Genomic DNA, 27,670 nt, shown 5'->3' with positions numbered 1-27,670 from the left:
ATCATTGGTCAGCTGCCTCCTGCTCTCTCCCCACTGGGGATTGAGCTGGCAACCCGGGTATGTGACCTGACAGGGAATCGAACCATGACCTCCTGGTTCAGAGGTCGACGCTCAACCACTGAGCCATGCTGGCCGGGCTCATTTTCTCTTTTTAGTCCATCTTCTTTCATGACTTGTCCTCTTTCTCTCCAGGTTTAGCGTTCATTCTGGGTCTCTTCCCAGCACATCCCTTTCCTCAATCACATATATTCCCGTGGGCAAAACTGTGTCTATTAACCTGTATCTTTGAAGCTCTTCGCCCATCCTGATCTTCTAACTGTAACTACCTGGTAGATTTTTAATTCAAATTTATGTATCATTTTTTCAAGTTTATATAGAGGGATGATTTAAGCATCTATGGATGGGTTTAAGCCCTTCTTTCTAAACTACTGGATGAAAATAGTTGATATTTTGTGCTGTATATTTGTAGGGTGTGGTGTCTAGCTGAAGAAGGTTTTACTTTAAAAGGAAAGATGCTGTCTCCAAATGATCAAAAGTTGGAGAAGCGGGATCCGTTTTATCGATCTTTAGTGGCCAAGCAGAAGACCAGCGCAGAAATCATAAGTGAAGCACGAAATGCATTAAGAACAGTTGGGACCCAAAGACCATTCACACCACAGGAAGACCAAAGAAAACTGTTTGGACCTGCATCTTCAAGGACACCAGAAAATAGACCACCTTCCTGCTTCAGGTATATGACATTTCTCTTTCCTGTACATCCAGATATGTAAGCCACGAGATGATATGTTCCCTTTGACTTCTGTGAATTATGCCAATTATATCTCTTGTATCTGTTCAGGATTCTCAAAGGTAATTTTAGGCCTTGGGTCCAAGAAACTGGCTTGCAATGTTAATAGTGGATGTCGTATCTATTTTATAAAGCAATATGAACAAAGCTTTTCAAAATCATCATATACATTTCTTTTCATTGTTCAGTATTTTTAATTCTCCTCAATGCAATGAAAAGACTTATGAATAAACTGTTTTAAGTACTATGATTTGTTAAAATAGCTCAAGGCTTTTACATTGAATGCTTTAGTTTTGGGCTAGAGTTAACTAATATAAACTAGAAGTAAAAGAAACGATTCTTCACAAACTAATATTTCTGTTCCATCTCCTATGCTAGCCTCCATGCATCCAATTTTGAGTCATCTGATTCCAGGCCCATTTCTGGTACACGTCTCAGCCCGCTAGAGCTTGTGAGTACTCTATACCACAAGAGCTGTGAAATGGAATTGGTCAAAAATACTTGGTAGAGTATTAGTACATAGACCTAATGCACTAATAATTTAATATGAAAACAAATTCTTTTATACTTTTTCAAATGTAATGGTTAGTATCTAATAAAACATTTTTATTTATCTACAGTTTAATAATAAGGAATTTTAGAAATACAGAGTAACCTGGCAAACCAAATGTTTCACAGTATTTTTTAATTCAAAAAAGTTATGCATATATATCCTTTTATTTGTACTAGCTATATAAAAACAAAAACATGAACATAAAGAGTCAAATATTTGCTACCAAAACAACCCAGCAGTCTCCTGCCCCCTTCTTCTTCATTCTTCCCTCCCCAGTGGCTCTCACTTTAAGCTCTTTTGGCACATTTTCTTGTTTTGTGTCGTTTTTCATCCAAATTTCTAAATAGCACAGGGTCTTGCTGCTCTCTGACTTAGGAGCTTGAGAAATTATCTAATGACTTCCCATTAAGGAAGATGAAGTCTTAACTCTTGTCTATCCTCCCACGCCTCCTCGCAACACATTCACCCTTTCTGTCCCCACTGCTACTCCCAATGTAGATATAGCATAACTTTGGTTAGAGCCCTTTTCTCTGATTATATTAACCCTGTTTACAGCTGAGCCTGGAACTAGTAATGATTGATGATGATCCCTTCTTCTTCCCTGCATCACTTTTTGTTTTCCCTGGGATTGGTAAATGCCTTGCTTTTTTAAGTTTTATATTATTACTATTTCAACCCCAAACTCTTCCCAGTGCTTTACATCTCCTTCATACAGTCAGGCACATTAGGTATTCTGTTGATTCATCTCCTTGGAGAATTTTCCACCCTCCGTCCTGGACCACTTGCCCTGGGCATTTGGAGCACAGCTGGCTTCTCCCTCTTATGCTGGAGGTCCTGTTTCCTGTATCCAAAGTCGTCCTCTTTCTTGATTCACTGTCAATTGGTGGAACACTCCCTCCACTAACTTCCTGAGAAGGGGTGTATGGGAAGGGAATTATTTGAGACTTCAGTTGCTGGTTTGTTTGTTTTTTCTCTCTCTTTGGAAGTATGTAGGATTTCTCTTTGTTCCCAGTGTTCTGAAATTTTATGACAATGGGCCTTTGCTTTAGTCCATTTTCATCCATCCTGCTGGGCACTTTCAGTGAGGAGTCATCTCTGGGAAATGCCCTTGAACTATTTTGATATGTCTTGCCCTCTTTTATGTCTGTTTATTCTTTCTGGAATTCATTATTTGGATGTGGGATCCTCTGGATTGGCACTTTAATTTTCTTATTTCCTTTTTTTCTGTTTCTCATCTTTTTTTAGAAGAGATGTTATCTTCTAGTTATTTTATTGAGTTCTTTTCATTTCTGCTTTCATATTTTTAATTTTCCAAAAGCTTTCCCCCCTTTAAATTATCGTTTAAAAAAATACATAGCGTTCAGTTCTTGTTTCATGGTTGTAGCTTCTTAACTGCATATATTAATGATAGTTTTGATTTTTCAGTTGTTTTCTTCTCCCTTTAAAATTTCTGTTGCGTGCGTGAGTGCGTGCGTGCGTGCGTGTGTGCGTGTGTGTGTGTGTGTGTGTGTGTGTGTGTGTGGCTTAAACAACAGACATTTATTTCCTCACAGTTCTGAAGATTAGAAGTCTGATGTCAAGGTGGCAGCTGGGTCGATTACTTCTAAGGACTTTCTGCTGACTTGTGAATGGCTGTCTTTTCCCCGTATCTTCACATGGTCTTTTCTCTGTGTCTTGATGCATTTTTCTGTTTGTTTCGTTTGTTTTTCATGTTAGAGGCTCTCTTCAGATAGCTCATGCTGCTTGCTTGGCTGCCCTTATTTGAGAGTGGTAGCATGTACAGTGGGTTGGTCAACACACAGGTTATACATACCCACACCCACATTTATTATTTTTTAAAATATATTTTTATTGATTTCAGAGAGAGGAAGGGAGAGGGAGAGATAGATAGAAACATCAATGATGAGAGAGAATCATGGATCTGCTGCCTCCTGCCCGCCCCACACTGGGAATCGATACTGCAACCCAGGCATGTGCCCTGACTGGGAATCGAACCATGACCTCCTGGTTCATAGGTCGACTCAACCACTGAGTAACACAGGCTGGGCCCCACACCTACATTTAGAGGGGAGGGTTCTGGCTGGGCTGGGTTGTTTATGAAACTCCCAATGGCAGTGTATTTAGGGCTTTCCTTGAGGGCTAGTTAATTTTCTGCAGAAGTGTCTTCTAGGCTCTTGCCTGGAGGATGAAGGTTGGTTCTAACTTCTAGGAATCAGGTAGAAGAAGAAGGTAGGAATACCTGGCATTCAGTGTTTAAATGTTCCATTAATATCTATGCTTACACAAAGTACCCTGACCATCAACTGTGCCTGATTTGCCTGATTCAGAGCTGCTGTTTTACCGTCTTGAGAGAACAAACCTCCCATCTAGTCCTGGGTTCTGTAGCCTGATTATGTAGAGCTGGGAAAGAATCACACAGACCTGCAGCCAATCCTTATTTTAGGTACCCCTCCCTATGCCCCTGCTACCAGTGACATCAACTCCTTAGACTTTTATGGAATTGGAGTGTCACTCAAGCTCTTCTCAGTTTTTGTTACTGTATATGTGTGTGCATGTGTGTGTGTGTGTTTGGTGGACTGTTTGAAAGTTTCAGACATTGTAAGACTTTATCCATAAAAATTTGTGTGCATCTCTTATGAACAAGGATAGTCTCCTATGTAACCACAATGCTATCATTATGTCTCAGAAAATTAACATTACTCAGTAATATAATTTAATGTATAGTCCATGTCCAAGTTACCACTTGTCTCAAAAATGTATCACAGAGTCTTAAAGTACTCATCAAAATGCCTTTGTGAAGAAGATTATACTTGTTCTTATATTGCAGATGATAAAAGTAAGATTCCAAAATAGTATGTATGAACTCATACACAATAAATATTTTGCCGGTCATTATTGACGTATGGCTTCTTGCACCGACAACCTTGGGAACCACTGGGTTTTGAGCCAACTACAGTAAGAGGACCTCACCTGGGCAGCCCAATGGTCTACCTGGTTGTAGAATGGCTCTCTATTCTATAATTCTGTCATTTGACTCCTACCAATCATTTTTAATATTGCTGTAGTCTTTTGGGACTCACTCCATTCCTTCCCCCACTCTTTCATAAAAATTTCCATTTCTAGAGTAAACCTAGTCCTTGTCAAACTGGTACCATTCTGAGACTGTGGGATTGGGTGTTAGGCAGAGATAATGTTGGCATTGGCCTCTGTTTAAGGTTATTGCCATTAAATTTCTTTCCTGTGGAATGGTTGGGTGCTAGGTGCAAAGTAAAAATGGGCTAAGAAATCCCCATGTTAAGTTAAATAACACCTTCAGTTGGAAATATTTTTGTTAATAGTGGATCATCTAAGGGTCTTAAGTATATTTCATTTTAAACAATAAAGTTTGGAGCTCCCAGTCAAGAAACTCTGAAAGTGGGGCCTCACACTACCTGCCCTTTGACAAAGGGAGGAATGAGGGGAAATGAGAGTGGGAGGATGGAGAGGGGGGTAAAGAAGACAGGATAAAGGAGGAAGGTGGGGGTAGGGTATCTAATAGTTAGAGGATAAACTTGCCCAAAGAATTTGTAAAGTCCTAACCAATTGAATTTCCACACTATTTGGATCTAGGTCACTTTCTCAGGCTTGTATAAGAATTCCTTAACCATCAGTCAGACAGGGAAGAGGGATCCAGAGAGCAACTCTTTCCAGCTCCTACATTTAACGCATCAGCTCAACTCTGCGCTTGCACGGTACCCTCTTCTCTGTCTCTCCCTCATCTGGCTGTGGGCTGCCTGCACTCAGAAATGACCTGGGCTTCAGAGAGTGGTGGGAAAACAAATGCTCCTGGTCCTGGCCACTGAGGCCTTGGCTGGCTGGTCTGACGGGCTCACCAGGGTTCCCATTAGCACGTATGACCTTGTAAGACAGGGGAAAGCCTTGCACCGTACGGTCTTCCCTTAACATTTACATCGACCTGCTGTAGGAATGCCTAGGCACACCTTTGTGCCTTCTTAGCAGCCCCGACCTTCCCCAACAGCTCTGAGACCAGACTGTTGTGTGGTGGCAGCTATTCCTGGTTTCATTCTGCAGCTCTGGTTAGCTGGTATTCAGATTTATAGACATGGGGGCAGCTGCTCTCATGCTCTGATTGTAGAAAGTAGGAAAAGACATGGGACCATGTAAATAAACAGGGAATTGTGTCTTTCTTCACTATCACTTTCAAGACAGAATTCTCCCTCCCGGCGTCTCCTAACCTTACAAAGCCTCGTTATTTAAGCTCCGGGTATTTTTATTAAACTTTTTATTGACACACAGAAAAGACTCAGATCCTAAGGGTGCAGCTTGATAAATATACACAAGCTCAGCACACTCAGTTAGTGGCACTCAAAGAAAACAGACCATTGCCAGCCCTTCAGACACCGCCTCCCTACGGTGACTGCTGTCCTCACTGCTCACAGCACATGTTAGTTTGAGCCATTATTTTTATATTTTACTAGAGGCCCAGTGCACAAATTCGTACATGGGTGGGGTCCCTCAGCCTGGCCAGTGATCGGGGCCCATCGGGGCTGGCGGATGGAGGGATGTTGGGGGGAAGGAAGGGGCCATGGGAGGTTGGCTGTGGGAGTGCACTGACTACCAGGGGGCAGCTTCTGCATTGAGCATCTGCCCCCTGGTGGTCAGTGCGCATCATAGCAACTGGTCGACCGGTCGTTCTGGTTGTTTGGTCTTAATGGTTGCTTAGGCTTTTATATATATAGATAGGAACCAAGCTCCAAGTATTTGGCGAGTAAAATAAAATGTAATATATTTTTAAAAGATGGGGACTAAGAAGCCCATACCTTGAGGTTAGAGGAAACTCAGGGTGAGAAAAAGCAGACTAAGACAAAACAATGTCTTTCACTGTGTCTGGAAGGAGTGGTAGCATTACTTCTGTGAGTCACCTGCTGGGAGAGACAGAAGAGCCCAGGGTACCTGCGAGAGAAAATCATGGTAATAGAAATCATGTCCGATGGCCACATGCAAACGTCATGTGCTTGGGGGAATTTTTAGTATTTGCTCTCTAACTTTCAAGAGGTGTGTGTGTTTGTGTCTTGTGTGTGTGTGTGTGTGTGTGTTTGCTTCTGTTTTACAAATTAAATCATAGCAACTTTCTGGGGTGGGATATCATAGACTCCCGTTCCCAGCCTTTGTGTAGAACAGGGGACACCCCATGTTCCCAAATGGTGATCCCAAGGATCCAGGTCATAAATCAGTCAAGGCCCAGGTGCTGGGAGGAGAGCCGAGCCAGCCAGATCCTTAGATGTTCTAAGAATTTTGTCTTCTTTCATTAGGTGGTTCTGTGAAAGTATTCTCTCAGTCTTCAATGGACTGGAGCAGTTTTATCCATCAGAAGAAACCTTAAATTCTGACTTTCCAGTGTCCCTGATTATACTCAAGTCCCTGGTTCATGTCATGACACACAACATGGGGGAGGAAGGTTCTCCAGTGAAAATTGAAACTTACTTGAAACCTTCTCTGAATTCTAAAATGCCATGAATTGTCTATGAAAACATTTTTACTGTTTTGCTCTATAAACACCATTTTGCTGTGCAACGTGGAAGACCATTTTGTAGAACCTGACATGATAGAAATTGATGGCTTCCTTAGTCGTTTTCCCTGACGAATTTAAAAATGCTTTACATGTATCAGTTTATATTTTAAGTAGACCAGTGAGGTGTATGTTTAAATGAGATAAATGATTTAGCAAAGGTCAACAGTAACTGGAACTAATTTGTCATTATGCCAACACTGACCAGCATTGCACTAGGAAAATCCCGCCTTCTATCAGGGAGCAGGGAAGGGGCTTTATCTTGCCATCAGAGGTAACTCAGTTATTGGGTAAAACTTAGCTTTGCAAAACTGTATTTTCCCTTTTTATGAGACCTTTTATTTAGTGCCCAAAACTTTTAGAATATTTATGGAATTTATAAAAGAAACACACCACAACAAACATTTATCTATCTACATTATTATTATTTGGCAGACTTCTTGGTCTTTGCTTCATATTCAAGGTACCTGCAGAGTACAGACGTTTTGAGATAAGGAAACCTTGTATCTACATTCAATATTGAGAGTGTCCTAATGTATCTTATCTCCCATAATTATACCTAAAGCACTTACTTACCTGTTTTATATGCTTTTAGCTTTTTTTGTTACTCTTAGCTTCATGGCCTAAGTCACATTCTAATGAATATTTTGCAATACATTAGGAAGAATAAAAAAATAAAGTGACTATTTATCAAACAAATATAGCAGAATTTATACGGACAAATGAGTGTTGTCTCCTTCAGAATAGTTGCCTCTGAATTCAGGATTTTTCTTCCGAGCAAGGTTGTGTCAGAGGCTAGGGCCTTGCTTTGTGACTTAAAGGTAACGGGGAGCCACATTCGGGAAATAATGAGTGAGTCCCTCACAGAGGGAAGGTAGCTAGCATGGCTGGAGCCTCCATTACAGGGATTGTCTACATGTTAGTGTCCCTGCAAGAAGGGGACGGCTGTCTCCATTTGGTAGCTGGGCAAGTTCAGGAAGTCAGTGGCCAGCCCAGTTCACGCAGCGAGGCAGTGGGGTCCACTCCAGATTAGTTTGATTCCAAAGTCACTTACTCTTCCTCTAGACCAGGGGTCGGCAAACTCATTAGTCAGCAGAACCAAATATCAACAGTACAACGACTGAAATTTCTTTTGAGAGCCAAATTTTTAAAACTTAAACTTCTTCTAACGCCACTTCTTCAAAATAGACTCGCCCGGGCCGTGGTATTTTGTGGAAGAGCCACACTCAAGGGGCCAAAGAGCCGCATGTGGCTCGCGAGCCGCAGTTTGCCGACCACTGCTCTATACTATGCTAATTATTTTATTTACCAGTTTTCTAGCTGTGTTTAGAAGAATGTGTCTCTAAAGTCATAACTAATTTTTATGTGGTTCATGAACTGATTTCAGATGTAAATGAACAAATATTTTAAGTACACCTGAAACTAATATAAAATAATATTGAATGAAAAAAAATATTGAATGTCAACTGTAATTGGAAAAGAAAAAAATATTTTGAAAAATGTCATCATTATTGAAATAAGTAACTCCTTGGAGGGAGAACTCTAGTATAGATGCCTTTGTTCTCTTAATGTATATAAGAAAAACGTGTGTTTAAAATTATGTGTTATATATGATAGATGACTTCACCCATTTTTCCAAATTATCTGACTTGAAGTGCACAGTGGATTTTTAAAATATTTATTGACGAACCTGTGGGATTGAGAGTCACTCATTTCACATATTTATGTAAGTGACTTGAGGAACTTGAACTTGATTATTTTTGGTTAGAGACCCCAAAAGCACTACTGCCATAAGATTGCTCTCTCACAGACAGATAATTCTGCTAAAGTTGGAAGGAGGAAGGACTGACCCCCAGGCAACACTGAAAGTGGGAGTTTAGGCTTCCATGAGGTTCTGGCCCTGGGTCAGAGGCCACTGCCACCTGGAGGTTAGATCCGAGGATGCGCTGGGCGGCACAGTGCCTTGGTGCTGATATTTTTAAAAGTCTTTAAGGAATTGGAATTTTGCCAGTAATGTTTCTTTTCTAAGGATATCAGCATAGAGTTCTAGAGATATGGAAAATAAGACATGTTTATGTCATAAGTCCAAGACAACTTCTTGCTCTTTTGTTTTTGTGACTTTAAATTAGTTTCTAAAATTTTATATCATTGCCCGGCCGGTGTGGCTTATTGGTTGAGCATCAACACATGAACCAGGAGGTCATCATTCAATTCACACACCCAGTCAGATGCATGCCTGGGTTGCGGATTCGATTCCCAGTAGGGGACCTGCAGGAAGCAGACAATCAATGATTCTCTCTCTCCCCCTCTCCTTTCCTCTCCGAAATAAAAACATATTTTTTTTAATTTTTTTTGTATCATTAAAAAAGTACTTTTGTGGAGTCCAAAATGTGTAATGGTAGTATTTATATTCCACATAGTTTTTGACACATATAGGTGCCCAATACATGTTTTCTGAACTGAATTGAACACATAAATTTGCAAAGCATGTTGAATATACTCTACCAACTGTTTTAGTCTCTTATACAGACAGCTGTTTGCTAGCATGGATAAAATGGTGCTGTGTTTTAAAAACACTAAGCAGGGCGTAGTACAATTAATACAATATATTTGACAAAAACAATGAACAAGAGGTATCTATATAACACCTTGAGTAAGATGGCCAATGAGACATAGAGCCGGGGCGGGGACCAGCCAGACAGAAAGCCCTGCCTGTGCTCAGGGGAGGGGCAGGGCCCGCCCCAGGGGCGAGTCTGGTATGAGACACAGAAACTCACGCCAATCCTTTAAACATTCTCTTTCCAGAAACCGAAAGCTCCAGCACCTCCCACCACAGAAGGGGACCCCGGCCTTTCCCTCCCGAAGCCCCCGGTGGACCCCGTGAAGATGCGAAGGATAAGCAGTGCCCGGGCGCGCTTATTCAGGGCGGCCTCACAGGGGGCCCTTCTGCCAGACAGGACGCTGCCTCCCGCCGAGCGTAAGGCCAAGTGACCATCTTTACACCCGGGGCTCGCATGTCTCTCGAATTTGCACACAAACGCTATTTTATATCATATGTTCAAACCCCACATGATTTTTTTACATTAACTAAGACTCCGTTAATATTGTGCAAAAGCTGGTTAAGGAATCTTGTTCACATATTTTTCTGGGTGTTTATCAAGAATGCCTAAATATCATAGTTTTCAAAAAACAGTTACTTGGTAGAAAAGGATATGAGGACAAGTATTTGCTAATGAACGGGTTTATTGATATTGGATAAATGATTTTAAAATTAGAGTTTAAGAAATTGTCCATTTCATTGGGCATTTTTAAGACTCTCATAATGTCCACCAAGCTTGGGTCTTTGGCAGCACCTCTCTGATCCCATGGGAAAATATAAGCAAAAGTTGAAGGGGGCTTCTCCTGCTGTCGTGGAATTGCTGGCAGGTATCTAAACCTGGGAACAGAGGAGCATTCTAAGGCGTGGCCCCACCAGGGGGCATCATTCCCTGCCCGGGGAATGCTAGGAGTTTTTCAAACCAGGGAACATCCCCCATCAGTGGAATGACCATCAATTTAGTGGATCACTCCAAGCATTTTTTAAAAAAATGAAGTAGAGCAGCATGTGATGGAAAATGTCGGGGTGCACGGCAGACAACAAGGGGAATACGTGCTGCTTTGAGAGACTTTTCCAAGCACATACCTGTGTGTTCAGGGCCATGCTGCAAATGTATTATATAGTGCATTTACATTCAATCATGTTATACATTTATTATTATTCTATATGGTCAGAAAAGTCGGAAAACCACTCTGCCCGGGGCCAACGGAACTGGCCCTCCTTCAGTTTAAGGCTTGGTGGAGGGATGGCAGCAGCCACACAGAGGAGGTGACTGAGGATGGATGCCGGAGGCTGCGTGCCGCACTGAGGAGCCGCCTTGTTTCACATGCAAGCATTTTCTTGTATTCATCAACACTTAAATGCAGAGCTCATGGGAGAGTCCAGATTTATGACTTCTTATGAAAAATCTAACGGTCCAGCCACTCTGGGCCCTCTTTCTGTGCAGCCCCAAGAGAAGGACTGGAGCTGAGTGTGCCCACCCTGTTAGCCCAGGATGTGGTCTGCTGTTCCCCATGTCACCCAGCCACTTAGCTCATGTTGCTGTCTGGTTCCTGTGGTCTCCAGAGATGTCTGACATAGCTGAAGCGGTAGCATCAAGGAGAGAAAAGACAGGCAGTGCCGGGGGTGTATGTGTCACTTGGTGATGTGTAGTGCAGGAGAGTCGTCCCTCTAGCGATGCGGGAGCTGAGGCCAAAGGCCACGCAGGCCAGGCTGGGGGAATGGCCCGGCTCCATTCTGCTTGCAGGGGAAAGCCAGGGCAGGGTTTAAGCAAGGGAGACACATCATCCACCTTACGTTTCTCAGTGTCGGGCACATTACAGTCACCTGAGCAACTGTCACATGCCCCACACTGGGGCCCCTGTCAGACCAGTTCATCAGAAGGGTGGCAGCTGCAGGAGTAAAGCCCTTGACAAGGTGAGAGGGATGGGATCTGGAGCCCAAGGTTGGGGGTGAATGTAGACTCAGAGGAACAGGGTCACTTCTTGTGAACAGGATGGCAGAGCTGGTGTAAGAGCTGCTAAATGCCGTTCATTAGGTGGCTTTGAACGCAAATGCCACAGCCACGTTTAATGCATTGAACTCTTGGAAGCTCACCCTGAGAACCCTGCTGCTTACCGAGCCATTCGCGGCTTTGTGAAGGTGCCTAGCAGGTGGATGTGTCACCCACCACCTCATCTTCTGTGCTTCCCTCATGGCTTAGCTCCTCCCCTCCTGGGCCCCTGGCCCTTGGCCACAGCACCCCAGTTGTGCTCTGGGAGGTGCTGTGGGCGGCAGGTACCCTGTCCCCGCACCAAGGCCATCTTCGCGCCTTCAAGCTGCACCAAAGCATGTCTTCGCTGCGGTTCTCTTAGCCACCCTGTTTGCAGTGGCCCCACCTCACCATTTCCACCATCCCCTGGGTCTGTGTCAGCACGCAGGAAGCTATGGCATTTAAGAAGTGTTGTCCCTTTAAAAGCGCACATGGCCCCATTAACCAATATGTTGTAGCGCCCTAGCCTTGCTGTCATTGTCATCCGCACAGGGGTTCCCTGGGCTGGTTTCAGTCTCTGTTGTGTAGAGAAGGGATCCTCTGCTGGGTAATTGTAAATGGAACCGTGTTCGCAGAGACAGAATGGCGTCCCTCCCTTTGGTGTGAAGTCATCTGCAGCGGCTACTGCCACAGGCCGGGCTCCGGGTGTGCTGACAGGTTGGGAATTTCCAGTTTAAGAAAACGAAAGGGGAAGAGATGTGTGTACCCATCTTCGTGGGCCAGCAGTTTAATTGCTCTGTGTTCCAGGTACGGTTTTCGGCTGGCGAGGGCAGTGTTGCTGACATCTCAGTTATCCAAGCCAGACAGAGTCCTCAGTGCAGCCTGCACCTTCTCACCCATCACTGTCATCTTTGCCATCACCAACCCCCCACGGGCTTCCTCCATGGGCTTTCTAAATACTTCTTGGGTCTGCGTTCTCCTTTCCCACCTCTGCCTCACTGCCTCGGTCACCTCTGGCCTTGTCCCTGGTCTTCCGCCCTCCTGTCTGGCTCCACCCTCACCCTCTGCAGGGGCTGCAAGTGGGTCAACACAAGGTCGCTCAGCCCTTGGAGCAGCCAGCAGAGCCTGGGGAAGCCAAGCTCCCAACCAGACGTGGCTGTGGGCCTTATCCCTTTATCTCACCGGACCATAAAAATCACGTTCTGTGTGTGCCATCGGGGATAAGAGGTCAGGCAGCAAACAAACATCAGATTGCATCATCATCTAGCTAAAAACCCTTCAGAGGGGGCCCCTGTGCGTAAAAGGAGTGTTTGCCAAACTGAGTTCCAGGGAACGTTTAGCAAAATATTAATAGCTTTTCCTTGGAAAAAGGGCTCAGTGCTGAAATAGGTGCACTTACGTTCTCTCCCTCTCGGAGAGTCGCAATACACACGAGCATGTTCAGAGGGTTGGTAAAGCCCATCTGGTAAAGAAACCGTTTAATTTTAATCCAACCCAGCATTTCACAAATCTGCTTGGCTAAAGAATCTGTCTTTTGGGGAACACAGTTTGAGAAACACTGACCTAGCACGGATGTTGGCAAACTTTGCCTGTAAAGGGCCTAATAGTAAATATGTCAGACCTTATAGGTCATACAGTCTGTACATTTACTCAACTCTGCCCTTATGGAAAGCAACCGTAGACTGATTGATGGCCAGTGAAATTTGAATTTCATATAATTATCATGTTACAAAACATGGTTTTCCTTTTGATTTTACCCCCAACCATTTAAAAATATGAAAACCATTCTTCACTTGCAGGCTCTACCAGAATGGGAGATTTGGTGGTAGTTTGCTGACTCCCGGCCTGGGGGATGAAGCCCCCACTCCTCGCATGTACAGCCCTGTTGTGATCAGTCTAAGTCTCTAGGCCCTTCTCTCAACCCTCCCTGGCCTAGCCCACCCACAGGCTATACACCAACAATGTGGAATTCCTTGCATTTCCCCTCACCCACCTATCCTGTTGTTTCAAGCCTCATGCAGGACCTGCTGTATAATTTGTTGGACCTGGTGCAAAATGAGAATGCGGAGCTCTTTGTTAAAAAATTATTCAGAATTTCAAGATGGCAACAGCAAACGTTAAGCCAGTACGGGGCCCTTCTCAGCAGGGCCCTGCTCGACCATCCAGTTTGTACACACATGAGGCTGGCTGGGACTCGAAGCTTTTGTTCCTCCTTCTCAGAACTCCTTTTTGCCTCCTGTTAACCCTTCAAAATGCTTCCCAGGCTCCACCTCCTCTCTGGATCTTTCCCCGACCAACTCCCAAGCCCTCAGGACTCCCCCATCCTCTCTGTCACCCTCACCTGGCTCAGACCACTACACTTGTCTGTACCACACCTCTCTCTTTACCCAGGTCTGCTTCTCCGTCTCCCCTACTAGACTGAGCAACTTCAGAGGTGAAGAGGTTTTTCTCTAATTGTAGCCAGAGAGACTAAGACAGGATCTAGTATACAGCAGGTGGTAAAGAAGCATCTGGGAGCTGGAACCGCTCCTGCGTGGTGATGCTGACCCATTACAAAGTGAGTACAGTGGGCTGCGGAGAGTTGCCAGGGAGACACGCAGCATCGCCACTCGGCTCCGTTGAATGGCGGCGCTCCATCCGGAGCAGGAGTGGGCCCCAGGCAGCCTGCACTGTAGGAGTAGCTTCCAGCTCCCCCAAGCAGACTGTGAAGATAAAGGGGCTGCAGCTCCTTCACCTCTCGGGTGGGTAGGTTTCCCCCTCTAGGACAGTAACCCATGGCGGCTGGGACTTCTCGTTCACTGCTGGACCACCAGCCGCTGGAGCAGCAGCTGGCCCACTGGTGTGGGTGCTGAATAAATATTTAAGGAGGGAATGAATGAAAGAAACAAATGCGAAGACATAGGCATAGGCTAAAGCTTCTTTGTGATCTAACACAGAATGTGTGACTTGTGATTCAGTAGTGAAGATCTCTAAGGGAGCCTGCACTGTGCAGAGAGCCCTGGACCAGCAGCCAGGATTCTTGAGTTCTATGAATAATGACGACACTGACGTCTAGGTTTTGGTGTGATAAGTCACTAGGCCATGTCCTTTAATTCCCATCACATCCCCAAGAAGTGGGGACCACGGAGGAAGGTGAGGGAAAAGTTGAGTGGCCTGCTCGTCACACAGCCTGTACTGGAGCCCACGTCTGCTGAAATGCAAAGCCTACTCTCTTCCCACTGTACTGAACTTCCTCTGTGACCTCACACTAGTCACTTAACCTTTTGGGTTCTCAGTTTTCTCATCTGAAAAATGAAGGCGAGCCTCGCCAATCTCTCAGGTTTCCTACAGCTTTACCATTCATGTGCGGACGCAAGGAGCTCGGTCGGAGGCGTAGACTAGGTGGATTTGTTGTCGGTTTTCATTGGTGTGTTGGTTCAAGTGCAGAAAAGGAAACCTTGAGTTGTTTTGGAAAAACTTGCAAAACAGTATTTTTCTATATGAAGCTCATTCCCCCTTCCGCTTTGAAAACATATTTTATCACAGACTAGAGTAGAGTAGCAGCAGCATGGATAAGCTATCCCTCATGTCAGTTGCTGATAAAGAAGCAGTCTTGTATTGTAAGTGTAAGACTCTGCAGCCATAAACAAGGTAGGTGTTTCGGTTCAGAGGCTGGACATCTTTTTGCAACTCTATCTTAGTCCCCTTCGGAAAGCCTGGGAGGACTTCAGCGCACCCCTCCGTTCACCAGCTGGTAATGATCTGCCAGCCTCCACCACCCAGCCCGGCCCCTCGACCACCTCTCCTCCTCTCCTCCCCTCACACACTCCCCACCTACTGTTCCTTGAGTATGTCAGGCACAGTCCCGCCTGGGGGCCTCCGCATCTGCTTCCCCTCTGTTGGCAGCCCTGTACCTCAGCATCTGATGGGCAGGTGCCCCACCTCCTTCAAGGATCCACCCATTGCCAGGCCCCTTTACCCTTCTCCACTTCCCTCCTTTTGCTTTCTTCCATCACACTTGTCTTATATACCTTCTTTATTACGGTGTATTACTCATTGTCTGTTTATACCTATTCGGATGTAAGCCCGATGAGGTCAGGGGTCTTTGTTTTGTCACTAATACATCCTACGTGCCTAGGACAGTGCCTGACATCAGGGGGGCACTCAATAAACATCTTTTTTGAATCAGAAATTACTGGCGTGATTACATTTAGGAATAGGATGGGATGCAGAGTATGTATGTGGACTTAGGTAGTTCATAAATCTAAATTTAAGTGTTTGCCTTAGGTAGACCCCAAGCTAATAGAAATAAGATCCTCTTCATTTTTACCTGCTGAATTGATGATGCCAAGCCTAAAACAGTGGTGAGGTCTTATATGTCCAGGGACGTTGTATCCATACTTAATTATAAGTGACATGTAATTTTTAAATTGTGTACATTCTTAGATTTAAAAAAGTATTGAAAGATGGTGATTCCTAAAATAAGAAATGCTTTGACAAAACATTTCCTTGGTTATTACAGGAAAGAAGACAATGGAATCCAAAGACACAGTTAGGATGGGGGACTCTCCGGTGAAAATCAATGGGATTTATTTAACAGAACCAAAGGCCGTTGGCCACTTAAAGAGTCGCCCACTTCAGCTAACTTATGATGGAGGCTTCAGAGAAATGAAGGAGCAAGAAATGTTCAAAGGGGCAACATCCTTGCCGTCTCATCGGAGAAGTGGAGGGTCAGTGTTCTTTTTATTTGATTTTTCTGGTGAGGGAAGCAATGTCACTTACAGTTTGTTTTCTAACTTATGTAGACGATTGGTTCACATAGTCTCTTTTATATAAAGCAAATTTTACGTTAGCAATACATGAGAAGGAAAGATTTCTTCTCACAGCTGAATGGAGTTGATTTTACATCATTCCCCATTTAATCCTTAGGAAAACATTTGCTCATACTTGCCTAGATGCTGCTTTGATAGGACTGTCAGATTAAAGTCCTGGCTTCAGTTGGACTGTTCTAGCCCGCCCTTGAGGATGACTGATCATTCTTTTTGTGTTATTTGTGATTCTTGCCTGGCCTGGAATCTCTTGATCCCTCCCTTTGGGTTAGTTCACTATTGTTAGCTCCACAAAAGAGGAGACAGTTTATGTTCTTCTCCAGTAGAAACTTGGACGTTTTATTTTTCAAATTAATAGTTAAAGCAGTAGAGTCCTGTGGATTTCTCTTTCTATGACATCCCTCTACTAATCCCTCATAAAATGAATGATGGGGAATTACTTTATTTCATACCATGTTCTAGATAGGGCTTTTTTTTCCACCCTAATTCTCACTGATACCTTCATCCCTTCCCCTCCCCCCCTCCAATCTGGGGAGCCCTAAGTTCATATCATGTTCCTGGATAGGGCTTTCCAGGGCTTTTCCCAGAAAAGTGAGGAGCAAATGTCCTATCATATTAAGGATTTGTGAAGAAATGTTCACTGCATGGACCACGTGGATTCTTTCCCTGGTGTTTTCCAACGGCAGCCTTGAATAACTGGGGGTCAGGGTGAGAGCAGGCTCTGTTTCCAGTCCCAGCCAGTAATGATCCTAAATAGGCAGAAGGTCTTGGACTGGACAGGGTCACTCAAAGATATTTTTCTATGACTTTCCATTGGGTCATTATGGACAACTGCCCAGTTCAAATTTGTCTGCCGAGATTAAATTCCACGGCCCATTTCAAGACCAAGTACTTGTTGCCCTCACTTTAGATTTCAGGCCTGACTTTGCTTTGGACACAGGTTACGTGCTCCCCGAACTGGCTGCTTGGCAGCCGGCTGGTTTCGCTGAGCTGTCCTTGTCTGCTGACAGCCGGGAGTGTGGCACACGCGGGATTTGTCTTAGGCAACCTCGTCGTCCTTGTGAGGTCGCTTTGCATTCAGAACATTTTTTTTAATTAAAGGGACAATGAAATGTCTCCTTAAGTGGAAGAGAACAAACTTTAAACTGGGACTTTGGGAGTCGAGCACAAGACATGAAACCGGCCATTGGCACAAATCCTTTGCTGCTGCCGAGTAAGAACAGGCCGCGGCCCCAGAGCGTAAACACAGGCCCGTGGAGACTGTGCTCCTCTCCGCCTGAGCGAAAGGGAAGCGGGTGCCCGGCTGCGCCCAGCCTCACAGGGATGAAAGCTGACCAGGGAAAACCAGGCAAGAGCTGTTCATTATTTTATTTTTATTTTTTATTTTCGCAAACCTTCCGATGTTGCAGAGTGGCCTGGCCAGCCAGAGTTCATTATGTCTTCCTCGGCCTGGGACAGCAAAGGCATTTCCAGTGACATAGCTTATTCCACTAAAGTAGTGGTCTGCAAACTCATTAGTCAACAGAGCCAAATCTCAACAGTACAACGGTTGAAATTTCTTCTGAGAGCCAAATTTTTTAAGCTTAAACTTCTTCTAAAGCCACTTCTTCAAAATAGACTCGCCCAGGCCGTGGTATTTTGTGGAAGAGCCACACTCAAGGGGCCAAAGAGCCGCATGTGGCTCGCGAGCCGCAGTTTGCCGACCACGGGACTAAAGCAAAGAAGAAATCAATCAGGGCCTGGACGCACTTCTTCCCAACTGTCCAAAATTGTGAGGCGTGGGCACTAATTGTTCATTGCTTCCCCTTTGTTTTGTTAGCGTGGCTTTGGCCGGTGTAATGACTGGGACAGAGTTGGGTTTGCAGTACACCCTGGCAAGTCTCACTGCCAGTAACATTGCTGCTTTATGAATCTTTAGCTCCTTTAATCATTGGATGGGATTTTGTTGAGGTGCCAAAAAACTTTTTTTTATACAGTAGGATTAAAACAAACCAGCAAATGGAAACTATTAGCAGTTCTTTCATTAATTACATTTGTGAATCAATCCGGGACACTTGATCATCGTTTCTTGTAAACATTTAAGTGAATAATTCCGGGAAATGATCTTTGCTATGCAGTGGAGTATTCCCAGTTTTGATGCTAAAGCCTTACCCTCAATTAACATTGTTTTCCTCTTTCGCCCATAAACTGTGAAGTGAAGAGTCCTGTCATGAACGGGGCTCCCAAGGAAGGCAGGGGAGGGAATGCACAGCTAGGACAGGAAGCGGCCTGGGACACGTGCAGATGGGTAAAGAGGGGACAGAGGAAGTGAGGACACGCTCCCCATGCAGGGTCCAGGTGGGCGCAGCCGCCTCAGGCTGAGTGCTCGGGGGGTGGGGTCGGGGAGGGGGGAAGGAGCAGTTTATTTCAGTGAAAGCATGTTGATGTGTGCACCCTTAATTTAGAATACAGATAGCTAACTCAATCACGGGATGGACTGGAGTTTAACTTCATGCTGGTTGTCATGGAAAAGGGTTTGCTAATCAAGAGATCATCGCAGACAAGATCCTGGGCAACTCGTTACCTTTCCAAAAGAGGACACACTCTCAAGGACTTCACGAGTTGTCATAAAACCAGTGTGCCCATCACAGCAGTCTCTGTGCGTCCCTTTAAGGATTCCTTTAAAGTTTGGCAGGCTTGCTCCCTAGCAACACTCCATTTTCTCCTACTTTGTGTTGCTATAAGGATTGAAAACAGCTTTCATTAAAATATGTATACAGGGGTGGGCAGAAGTAAGTTTATGGCTGTCCATATGGAAAATGACATGCAGATTATGATTATTACAATAGCTTTATTAACTGTTCCATGGACTCACAACTATAAACCTACTTTTGCCCTCCCCTTTCTGTGTAAATATTGTTCAAACTATTGTGGTTTGGAAGTTAATTTTGGGGAGGAAATTAATTTTTAGGAGGAAAGAACAGTTAATTGTAGAGTCAGAACTCTTCGCTGGGGCCCGAATCCCTGATTTGGTTATTTTCTCAGCCTCATGAGTTAGCTGTGTGCTGTTTAGCAAATCTCTCAACACTTTTGGGAGCTCAGTTTTTAACCCGTAAAATGGAAATAACTGTGCTCCTTCACTCCCATCTCTTCCCAGCCCTCACCATGGGTTGAGGAACAATGAAGAAGACCTGAAAGGCTTATAGTTAAAGTTCCAAGGGCTGTTAGTATTATTGGAGTAAAAAAAAAAAAGAAGTAAAGAGGGCTCTCTGGTCAAAGATGGAAAAGCAGAGGCATTCTGCAGAAACCCAATCAAAGCAACAAAGAATGAAACACAGAGAAGTAAATGTCGTCAATGAAACAACAACAAAAAATGGTTCCACCCCAAATGACAAAACATGAAGCAAACCTCACACTGTGCTTGGGGCTCCATCCCCTGCCCTCTGGAAAGTGAGCTCTCTTGCACTGGGTGTGAAATCCTGCTCAGTCTGTTTGGAGGAGGACTGTCCCTGTCTTCCCTCCCCCTCTTCCTAGAGGTGGTTAGTGGTCAGAGCTGGCTAATCAGAATTCTCCCACCCACCAGCCATAGCAGTTGGTTCAGAGGTGGACACATAATCCCAGCCAGCCCAATGGAATTCTTCCCTCGTACTTTTGCCAACGCCTTTGAGGAAGGTGCTTTTTCTCCAAGTTCACAAGCTATAAAGATGATATTGTCTTGGAGCCAACAGTGGCCATCTCATTGCCTTGTGCAGAGTGACTCTGAGAGGGAAGTGAGGTATAAACAAAGAGAATGGAGATAGTGACCAAGTTCAAGGATGTATATAAACCCCTAAATCCAGCTGTGCCTGAGGCCACCACATCCACACTGTGGACTGCTCTGTTTTGAGGCAATATGTTCCTTTTCCTCTCTCTCTCTCTCTCTCTCTCTCTCTCTCTCTCTCTCTCTCTCTCTCTCTCTCTCTCCTTCTTTTGTTTTCCCTCCCTCCTTCCCTCCCTCCCTTCTTCCTTCCTTTCCTTCCTTACCTTTCTTTCTTCTTTCCTTTATTTATTTTGACAGGGACAGCTTGTGGTACTTTAGATGAGGTTTTTGTTGCTTGGAATATCGCAACTAAAAGAGTCTAGTTAACCTGCCAGACTATGAAATATAGATGGAAACAAGAGGGAATCTGAGAGCAGACACCTCCTCAGACCTTGAGAGAGAAACAGGTTTCACTAAAACTGAGTCTCTCAGTTCAGAAAGATGTAGCCAGGTGTCTTTCATTAGAGAAACGAGATCTGAGGATGTGGGCAGGCCACAGGAGAGGTGAGGAAGCCACTGTAAAGACCCCATTCAAAGACATTCAAGATCCGGATCATGAAGCAAACAGGGGTGGGGTGGGGTGGGGTTGGGGGATGAAGCTGAGGGTGACATGCTCGCCTCATTTCCTGTGAGCCAGCTAGTTTGGGATGGGGGTGCAGTTTGATAGGTTAGAACACAGGGCTTTTCTGTAAGTCACAGCAACCTGCTACACATAACCAAGGGAACACACACTCAAAATCAAGAAAAATAACAGACTTGGTAAATGGATGTTCAAGAAAACGAAAGCTGAAGGTGCAGCATTGCCCAGTTCTCTCCCTCTGTGGATCCTTTTCGTTATGAAACAAATGTATGACTCTGTTTAAAGAAAATTAGTATTAGGACAAGAGTTAACATGGGACTTGATCATAGATATGTAAAGAACTTAACAAACAGATGAAGAAAATGAGTTGCAAAAGGAATTACTCTCCAAAAACAAGGAAAATGTTAAAACAACTTTGCATAGCATCGAAGAGATGATTGATAATGTTATCAGTCTATTTAAAAAAAAAAAAAGGGGGGGGGAGCTCTTTGTTTTTTTTTAATTTTAAAATGTATTTTTATTGATTTCAAAGAGGAAGGGAGAGGGAGAGAGAGATAGAAACATTAATGATGAGAGAGAATCATTGATTGGCTGCCTCCTGCACGCCCCCAACTAGGGAATGAGCCCACAACCCGGGCATGTGCCCTTGACCAGAATCGAATCTGGGACCCTTCAGTCCACAGGCCAACGCTCTATCCACTGAGCCAAACCGGCTAGGACAAGAGCTCTTCTTCGGTTTATAAGAATTCAAATTAGAGATTATGAACCCATATAAAGAGATGAAAGGTATGCTCATAATTATCTAAAAAGAAATGGGGGGAAAAGTATAATGTGGAGAGGAAAGCCACGTTAGATATGAAAAATAAGAATAAAACAGCTGACAATACAATGAGACTTAGTGGACAGGCTACAGGAACTCATTCGAAAAGCAGAAAGTAAGAAGATTGGAAAATGATTAGAGAGATTGAGATAGATATGGGAGGCGTGACACTTGTATTCCTGAATCCTCCCGCTCCTCCTTTTAGTAATATCTGACTTTGAAGTAAGTTTCAGCACTCTTCCAAGTGATTTAGATATATTAACTCACTTGATTTTTACATAAATCCACTGAGAATGGAAGAGATCAGAACCAAAAGAACCAGAAAAAATAATAAGACATAATAGAACACAACTTTCAGAAATAAAGATTTGAATCTGAAGCTCAAATGGACACATTGTATTGCAAAAAAAATTGATGTAAGACATTGCCAACACTGCTCAGCATTAGAACGCTGCCCAGTACATAGTCCACACCCAGTTAGTAATTGTTGATCACAGGGATAAATGGAAGAAGGTCTCCTCTGGCCATCCAGGCTGAACAAGCAAGTCACACAGAAGGAGGAGAAGGCAGGCCGCCCCGGCTTTATTAAAGCGCCCCTCAGTGCTAGAAGACAGTCAAGTCACGTCTGTGAAGTCCTAAGTACAAGAGGGATAACCTGACAATCAGATCACCCGCCAAGTTGTTCTTCAGCAAAAAGGCAACACACATTTTCCAATGTGAATGAACTCTGGGTCTATAGTACTAATGCGCTTCCTAGATAACTCTTAGATAACAAAATGATGAGTCAAAATCCAAAACTCAGAAATGAAGAAGCTGTGGTAGAAGCATTTGTGGTGAGTATTGACTTTGTTTTCATACTGAATTAAAAGTAAACAACTCTGAAAATGATGGCTATGGAATGGAAACCTTGACGATGTCGTAGTAACATACATAATCAGAAGCGGTGTTTGGGGGAAGCATGAGTGCTAATGACTTCACTGCATAACAGGGAATAGATTTTTCAGTCGCTAAAACCTGAAATTGAAATACATTGTTTAAAAAGAATGATTTCAGCATCCTAATGTTTTTCATTGTGTTTTTCTTTTTCTTAACTTCAGAGAAATCTTTTAGAAACTAAAATCTTTTGGGAGGACCCATTCATCTGAAGTTCTACAATTCCTTCAGTTTCACCTCAATTTCTGTTTCTCTGTTAAACTCGAGTAAAATTTATACTTCATACTTTAAAGTTGCAATGCCATGTATTGGGATCCCATTTATATGTATCCTTTACCTGCCCTTCCTCCAAGTCACCTTTCCATTCTTTCATTCTTTTATCTTTTTATCTGAATATATGCAAAATATGTCTGGATGGTTACTACATAGTAACAATATTTGTTTCTGGGTGGTGGGATCCTGGGTGATTTTTATATAATTTTCTTTGTACTTTCTTATATTGCCTGGCCTTAAAAGTAATAATAAATATATCTTTTTTTTTCCTCAAAAATAATGAAGTCATTATTCTGTTAAGAAATTAAGGGTAATGTGGCCAAGAAACTGTTTTAATCTGGAGAAGATGCATTGGTCAGAATGATTTGGGGGAGTCCCACCTTGTTGGATAGTTTCCATGTAGGAAGCATGTCTTGGGAGAGGTAGAAATGGACCCTGTCCTTGGGAGCTCACGAGCGCATCTGGCTTGGCCGCTCGGGTGTGGTCCGTGGAAGAGCAGCATCAACATTACCTGGGACCTTGTTAGAATTTAGAAGCTCAGGCCCCACCCAAACTTGCTGAGTCAGTGTCCGCATCTTTGTAACATATCCAGGTGATCTGCATGCGCACAAACGTTGTGGAAGCACTATTCCGTGATTTCTCTGTGCTGGAGGGAGGGAAGGAGAACTGGAAGAAAGGGCCTGGGCATGTAGAAGCGAGGGCACCTCATTCTTTTTAAAAAAAAAAAAAAAAAAAAATATATATATATATATATATTCGTATTGATTTCAGAGAGGAAGGGAGGGGGAGAGAGATAGAAACATCAATGATGAGAGAGAATCATGGATCGGCTGCCTCCTGCACGCCCCACACTGGGGACCGAGCCTACAACCCAGGCATATGTCCTGACCAGGAATCGAACCGTGACCTCCTGGTTCATAGGTCGATGCTCAACCACTGAGACACACCGGCCAGGCAAGGGCACCTCGTTCTGACTGAAAATCACAGAAGGTTTCCTGCACTTGGGGGTTTGTGTTGCCGCCTAGGGCTGATGTGCAATAGGGGAAGTGAGGTGTGCTTTTCTAAAGGAGCAGCAGAGCCAAGGGGGTTTGACTTGGTGGCAGGTGGCCTGGCGCAGCAGGAGCCTGGACCTGCGGCCACAGACGGCAGGGCCCCTGAGGGGCTTCCGGCAGCAGAGAGGCTGGCAGCAGTGTGGGTGGCGTGTGGAGAAGGGAGAGCCTGGGCAGAGGTGACCCTCGGAAAGCAGTTGCTGCAGGTCCGGCGGGAGGTGGAGCACTGCCTGAAGGCCTTAAGGACAGAAAGCAGGGTGGGAGCCAGGTGGCACCCATTTGCTCAGAAACATGCTGCGGAAGAGGCAGGCACAGCAACTGTCTCCTGTGCTCAGGTCTCACAGTGCAGCAGTGAGAGGCATGAGGGCTTTTCACACGAGGTTCTTTGAAACCATGCAGCTACGAAGGCCACGGGAAGCAGGAGACTGGGCTTTCCGTCTAAGCTCAGGGAATTGAAGCCTGGTGTCATCTTCTTAGTGTAAGAAAATGCTTAGCTCAAAATTTGCCAAATTTTCTTTTTATCATAAGTATCCTTTAAAATTTCCTTTTCCAGTTTTACATGTAATTTTTCCCAAATAGAAATAAATTTATCATTTTTTTTCTTAATTCCAAATTTTTCTATTTAGTTGACTTAATATCCAGTTATTGCTCTAAAGCAGGAGGTAACAAAAGACAGCCCAGGAGCCAAATGTGACCAGACACCTATGTTTTTATAGCCCTGAGCTAAGAATTGTTTATATGTCTTTAAATTGTTTAAATTGTTACCTTTACTATTATACTAGTGACCCAGTGCACGAGATTCGTGCACATTAAAAGGGAATTAATTAGAGGAAATATTTTAATATTGCTATTTGCCCTTTCTGTATAATAGAAGTGTCAGAGATGAAAGAAAATTAGTAAAATGTATATGAAAATCTTCCTCCTGTCAGAGTCTGGGGTGCACCACAGGAACCAGAGTCAAGTCCCTGCCCACCCACATGCACCTTGAAATTGCACGAGACCCAGACCCTGCCCACCCCACCCCCATTAGGCTAGATCCAGACCCAGCCGGCCCCACCCCCATCAAGCTCCACTAGGTGAGGGGTGTGGCCTCAGGTCCCTGCTGATTGCTCGTTAAGGGAACTCAGCCTCCGCTGTGGGTGCAGCCATCTTGTGTTACAGGATCCCTGCCTCCACTGTGGACACAGCCCTCTTGTTATGGCGTGGTGGTCAATTTGTATGTTCGCTCTTTATTAGATAGGATTTTTAATCCTCATCTGATCAATGCTTACTGATTTTAGAGGGAGGGAAGGGGGTAGGGGGAGAGAGAGAAAGAGACATCCATCTGTTGCCTCCTGTCCACCCACCAACCAGGAATTGAACCTGCAACCCAGGTATGTGCCCTGACCTGGAACCAAACCGCTACCTCTTGGTGTTTGGGATGACACTCCAACCAACTGAGCCACTTGGCCAGGGCTAAGTCATGACCTTTTAAATGGTCACAAAAGTACCCACATACTTAGCCTCCATTTTGCCACTTGGCACACGTAGTGTAAAATATATACTGTCTGGCTCTTCAAGAAAAAGTTTGCTGACCCCTGATTAAAGAACCTTACTCATAATGATTGAAAGAACTGTCTGATTATAGCAAAATCTGAATTTTAGAATAGTTTTAAAGAAGTATATTTTATTTATTTGTTTGTTTGTTTATTATCAGTGTATATTTTATCCAGCAGTAGATGTTGTTAGTGTGACTGATTCATGCATGGGCCTTAGTAACTCAGTCTGTGTATGGCAATGCCTCAGCTACAGAGTTTGGTTCTGATTGTTCAGAGTGAAATGAGGACCTTTGTCAATAACTGGGAAACATGTGGGCTGCAGATGAGAAGCTTGGGAATGCCAAATCCATTTTGCTTTCCTCAGAACTCCAACCTAATTACAGATGGGACCAAAGGTAGGGAAGACCTGAGAGAATTACAGAGAGATGGAGCCAAAGACCTTATCACACCATGCCTGAAACCCACCCTAGCACTCAACTTTTGGGTTAGATGAGCCAATAAATTTCATTTATTGTTTTTCGGTTAGAGTTAGGTTTTTGTTATTTGTAGATGAAACAATCTTAACCAATAAAATGGAGTTATTCTACCTCTAAGAAGAATTTCACAGAATAGCTTTTTAAAAAATATATATATTGATTTCAGAGAGGGGGAGAGAGATAGAAACATCAATGATAAGAGAGAATCATTGATCGGCTGCCTCCTGCACACCCCCGCACTGGGGATCGAGCCACAACCCAGGCATGTGCCCATGGCCAGAATCGAACCTGGGACCCTTCAGTCCACAGGCTGATGCTCTATCCACTGAACCAAGCCGGCTAGGGCCAGAATAGCTTTAAGGAATAATTTTTGGAATTGTTTTATCCTTGGTACATAAAAATCATGGAAAAAATATAATTATGGCCTTTAACAACATGGAACAGGAAACTGGGCAGAGGAGCAATTATACTGGATGACAGCATCAAGATCTAAAACCATCTGATAGGCAGGAACACTTTACCAAATATAATACTGAAATTCAATAAGAATGAGTTTAAGAAAATGAATAAGAATGAGCTGCATGTGTAAGAAAAGACAAGACTTGGCCAACACCATGAAGTGACCACCAAAACCACTAATACAGTGTCAGGCTGTATTATTTAGACTATCGCCTCTTTGCTCCTTTAGCGCAGTGCTGGGTTCCAGGCTTTAAAAGGGATCCAGACAAACGGACACTCAGAGTGACTCAACAGGCGGGCGAGAATATGTAAAACCTTACCAAGTGAGAAACATTTGAAGGAGCCCGAGAAGTGTATTAATGACATCAATGACAGCAGCTGCGATGATAGTAAACACTTAAGTACTTACCATGTGCCTGGAACTGCGCTGAGCAATTCCACATTATATCATTCCATCCTCACAACAACCCTACGGGGAGAAGGACCATTATTTGCCATCCCCTCATACACAGGTGAAACCAAAGTTTAGGTAAAAATCTTACCTGAGCTCACACAGCTAGTAAGTGGTAGAGCCATGGGCTTTAAGTCACAGGAGATGGCTTTAAGTGGTGAACATAACCTCTTTCAAGGATTGCCAAGAAGAAGAAGGTTGAAGACTTGTTTCATGTGACTCCGATTAGTAGAAACAAAACCAATGGGTAGAAGTTACAGGGAAATAGATTTCCTTTGAGTATAAGGCCATCTAGTCTCCTCTTGTTTAGCAAAGGGGGGGTTTTCTTTATAAGATCATTGACTCAACATTTTTGGACAGTTCTTCCTCAGTCCTCATCGTCATGGACCTGTTAATCATACTCATTTTCACAACATTTGGGGCTACATGAGAGCATATTTTATTTATCTTCTTCCTTTGAACTTCCTCTCCCCTTTCCGCCCTTTTCCCTTGTTCTGATGAGCTTGTTCCTCGAGCCCAGTCTTCTGAGCTGCTGCTCCTGTGCTGCTTTGACCTCTGACAGAGCTCTTGTCCTGATCTCGACATCTCCTTTGCAGATGCACCATTTTTCCGAAATTCAATGTGGCAAAACCCAAACTTACTTCACACCTCTAACTGTTCTACTCCCCACCCTCCCCATTTTGGGTAGCAGCCCTACTATCCTGTGCCTCCAGCTCTACCTTCTGTTTGTTTTGCCTGAAATCAGTCACTAAATCCTATCAACTTTTCATGTACAGGATCTCTGGTATTTATTCTTTCTTGTCCAGTCCCATTCTCACCCTCGAAGGATTCGTCCTTGTTAACTTCTCTCCAAGTCTCCTAAATGCTCTTGCCACTGGATACTTCTAAATCTCATATCATTTGCTTCTATAAGAACCCTTGACAGCTCCTCGCTGCCCATTACATTGGTTCCATGGACTCACCCGAAGTTTCAGGCAGCTGTTCCCAATACCTCCCAGCAGAAACCTTCTGTTCCTATCTTGCTGGCC

At 44.0% G+C, this 27,670-nt stretch overlaps 1 protein-coding gene across 1 annotated transcript in view; it reads left to right on the top strand.

Moving 5' to 3' along the window:
• Positions 1–476: 476 nt before the first annotated feature.
• Positions 477–27,670, top strand: part of ARMC2 (armadillo repeat containing 2) — an 87,962-nt gene continuing 60,768 nt past the window's right edge. The window contains exons 1-4 of the mRNA XM_080664229.1: positions 477–730; positions 1,166–1,238; positions 9,715–9,886; positions 15,979–16,186. Of these exons, the coding sequence (XP_080520355.1) occupies positions 513–730; positions 1,166–1,238; positions 9,715–9,886; positions 15,979–16,186 (671 nt within the window). The 5' untranslated portion in view covers positions 477–512. The remainder of the gene's footprint in view (positions 731–1,165; positions 1,239–9,714; positions 9,887–15,978; positions 16,187–27,670) is intronic.

Source organism: Plecotus auritus, assembly GCF_963455305.1.
Source record: "Plecotus auritus genome assembly, chromosome: 4".
Classification (NCBI taxonomy): Eukaryota; Metazoa; Chordata; class Mammalia; order Chiroptera; family Vespertilionidae; genus Plecotus; species Plecotus auritus.
This window is presented reverse-complemented; position numbering and strand designations above follow the sequence as displayed.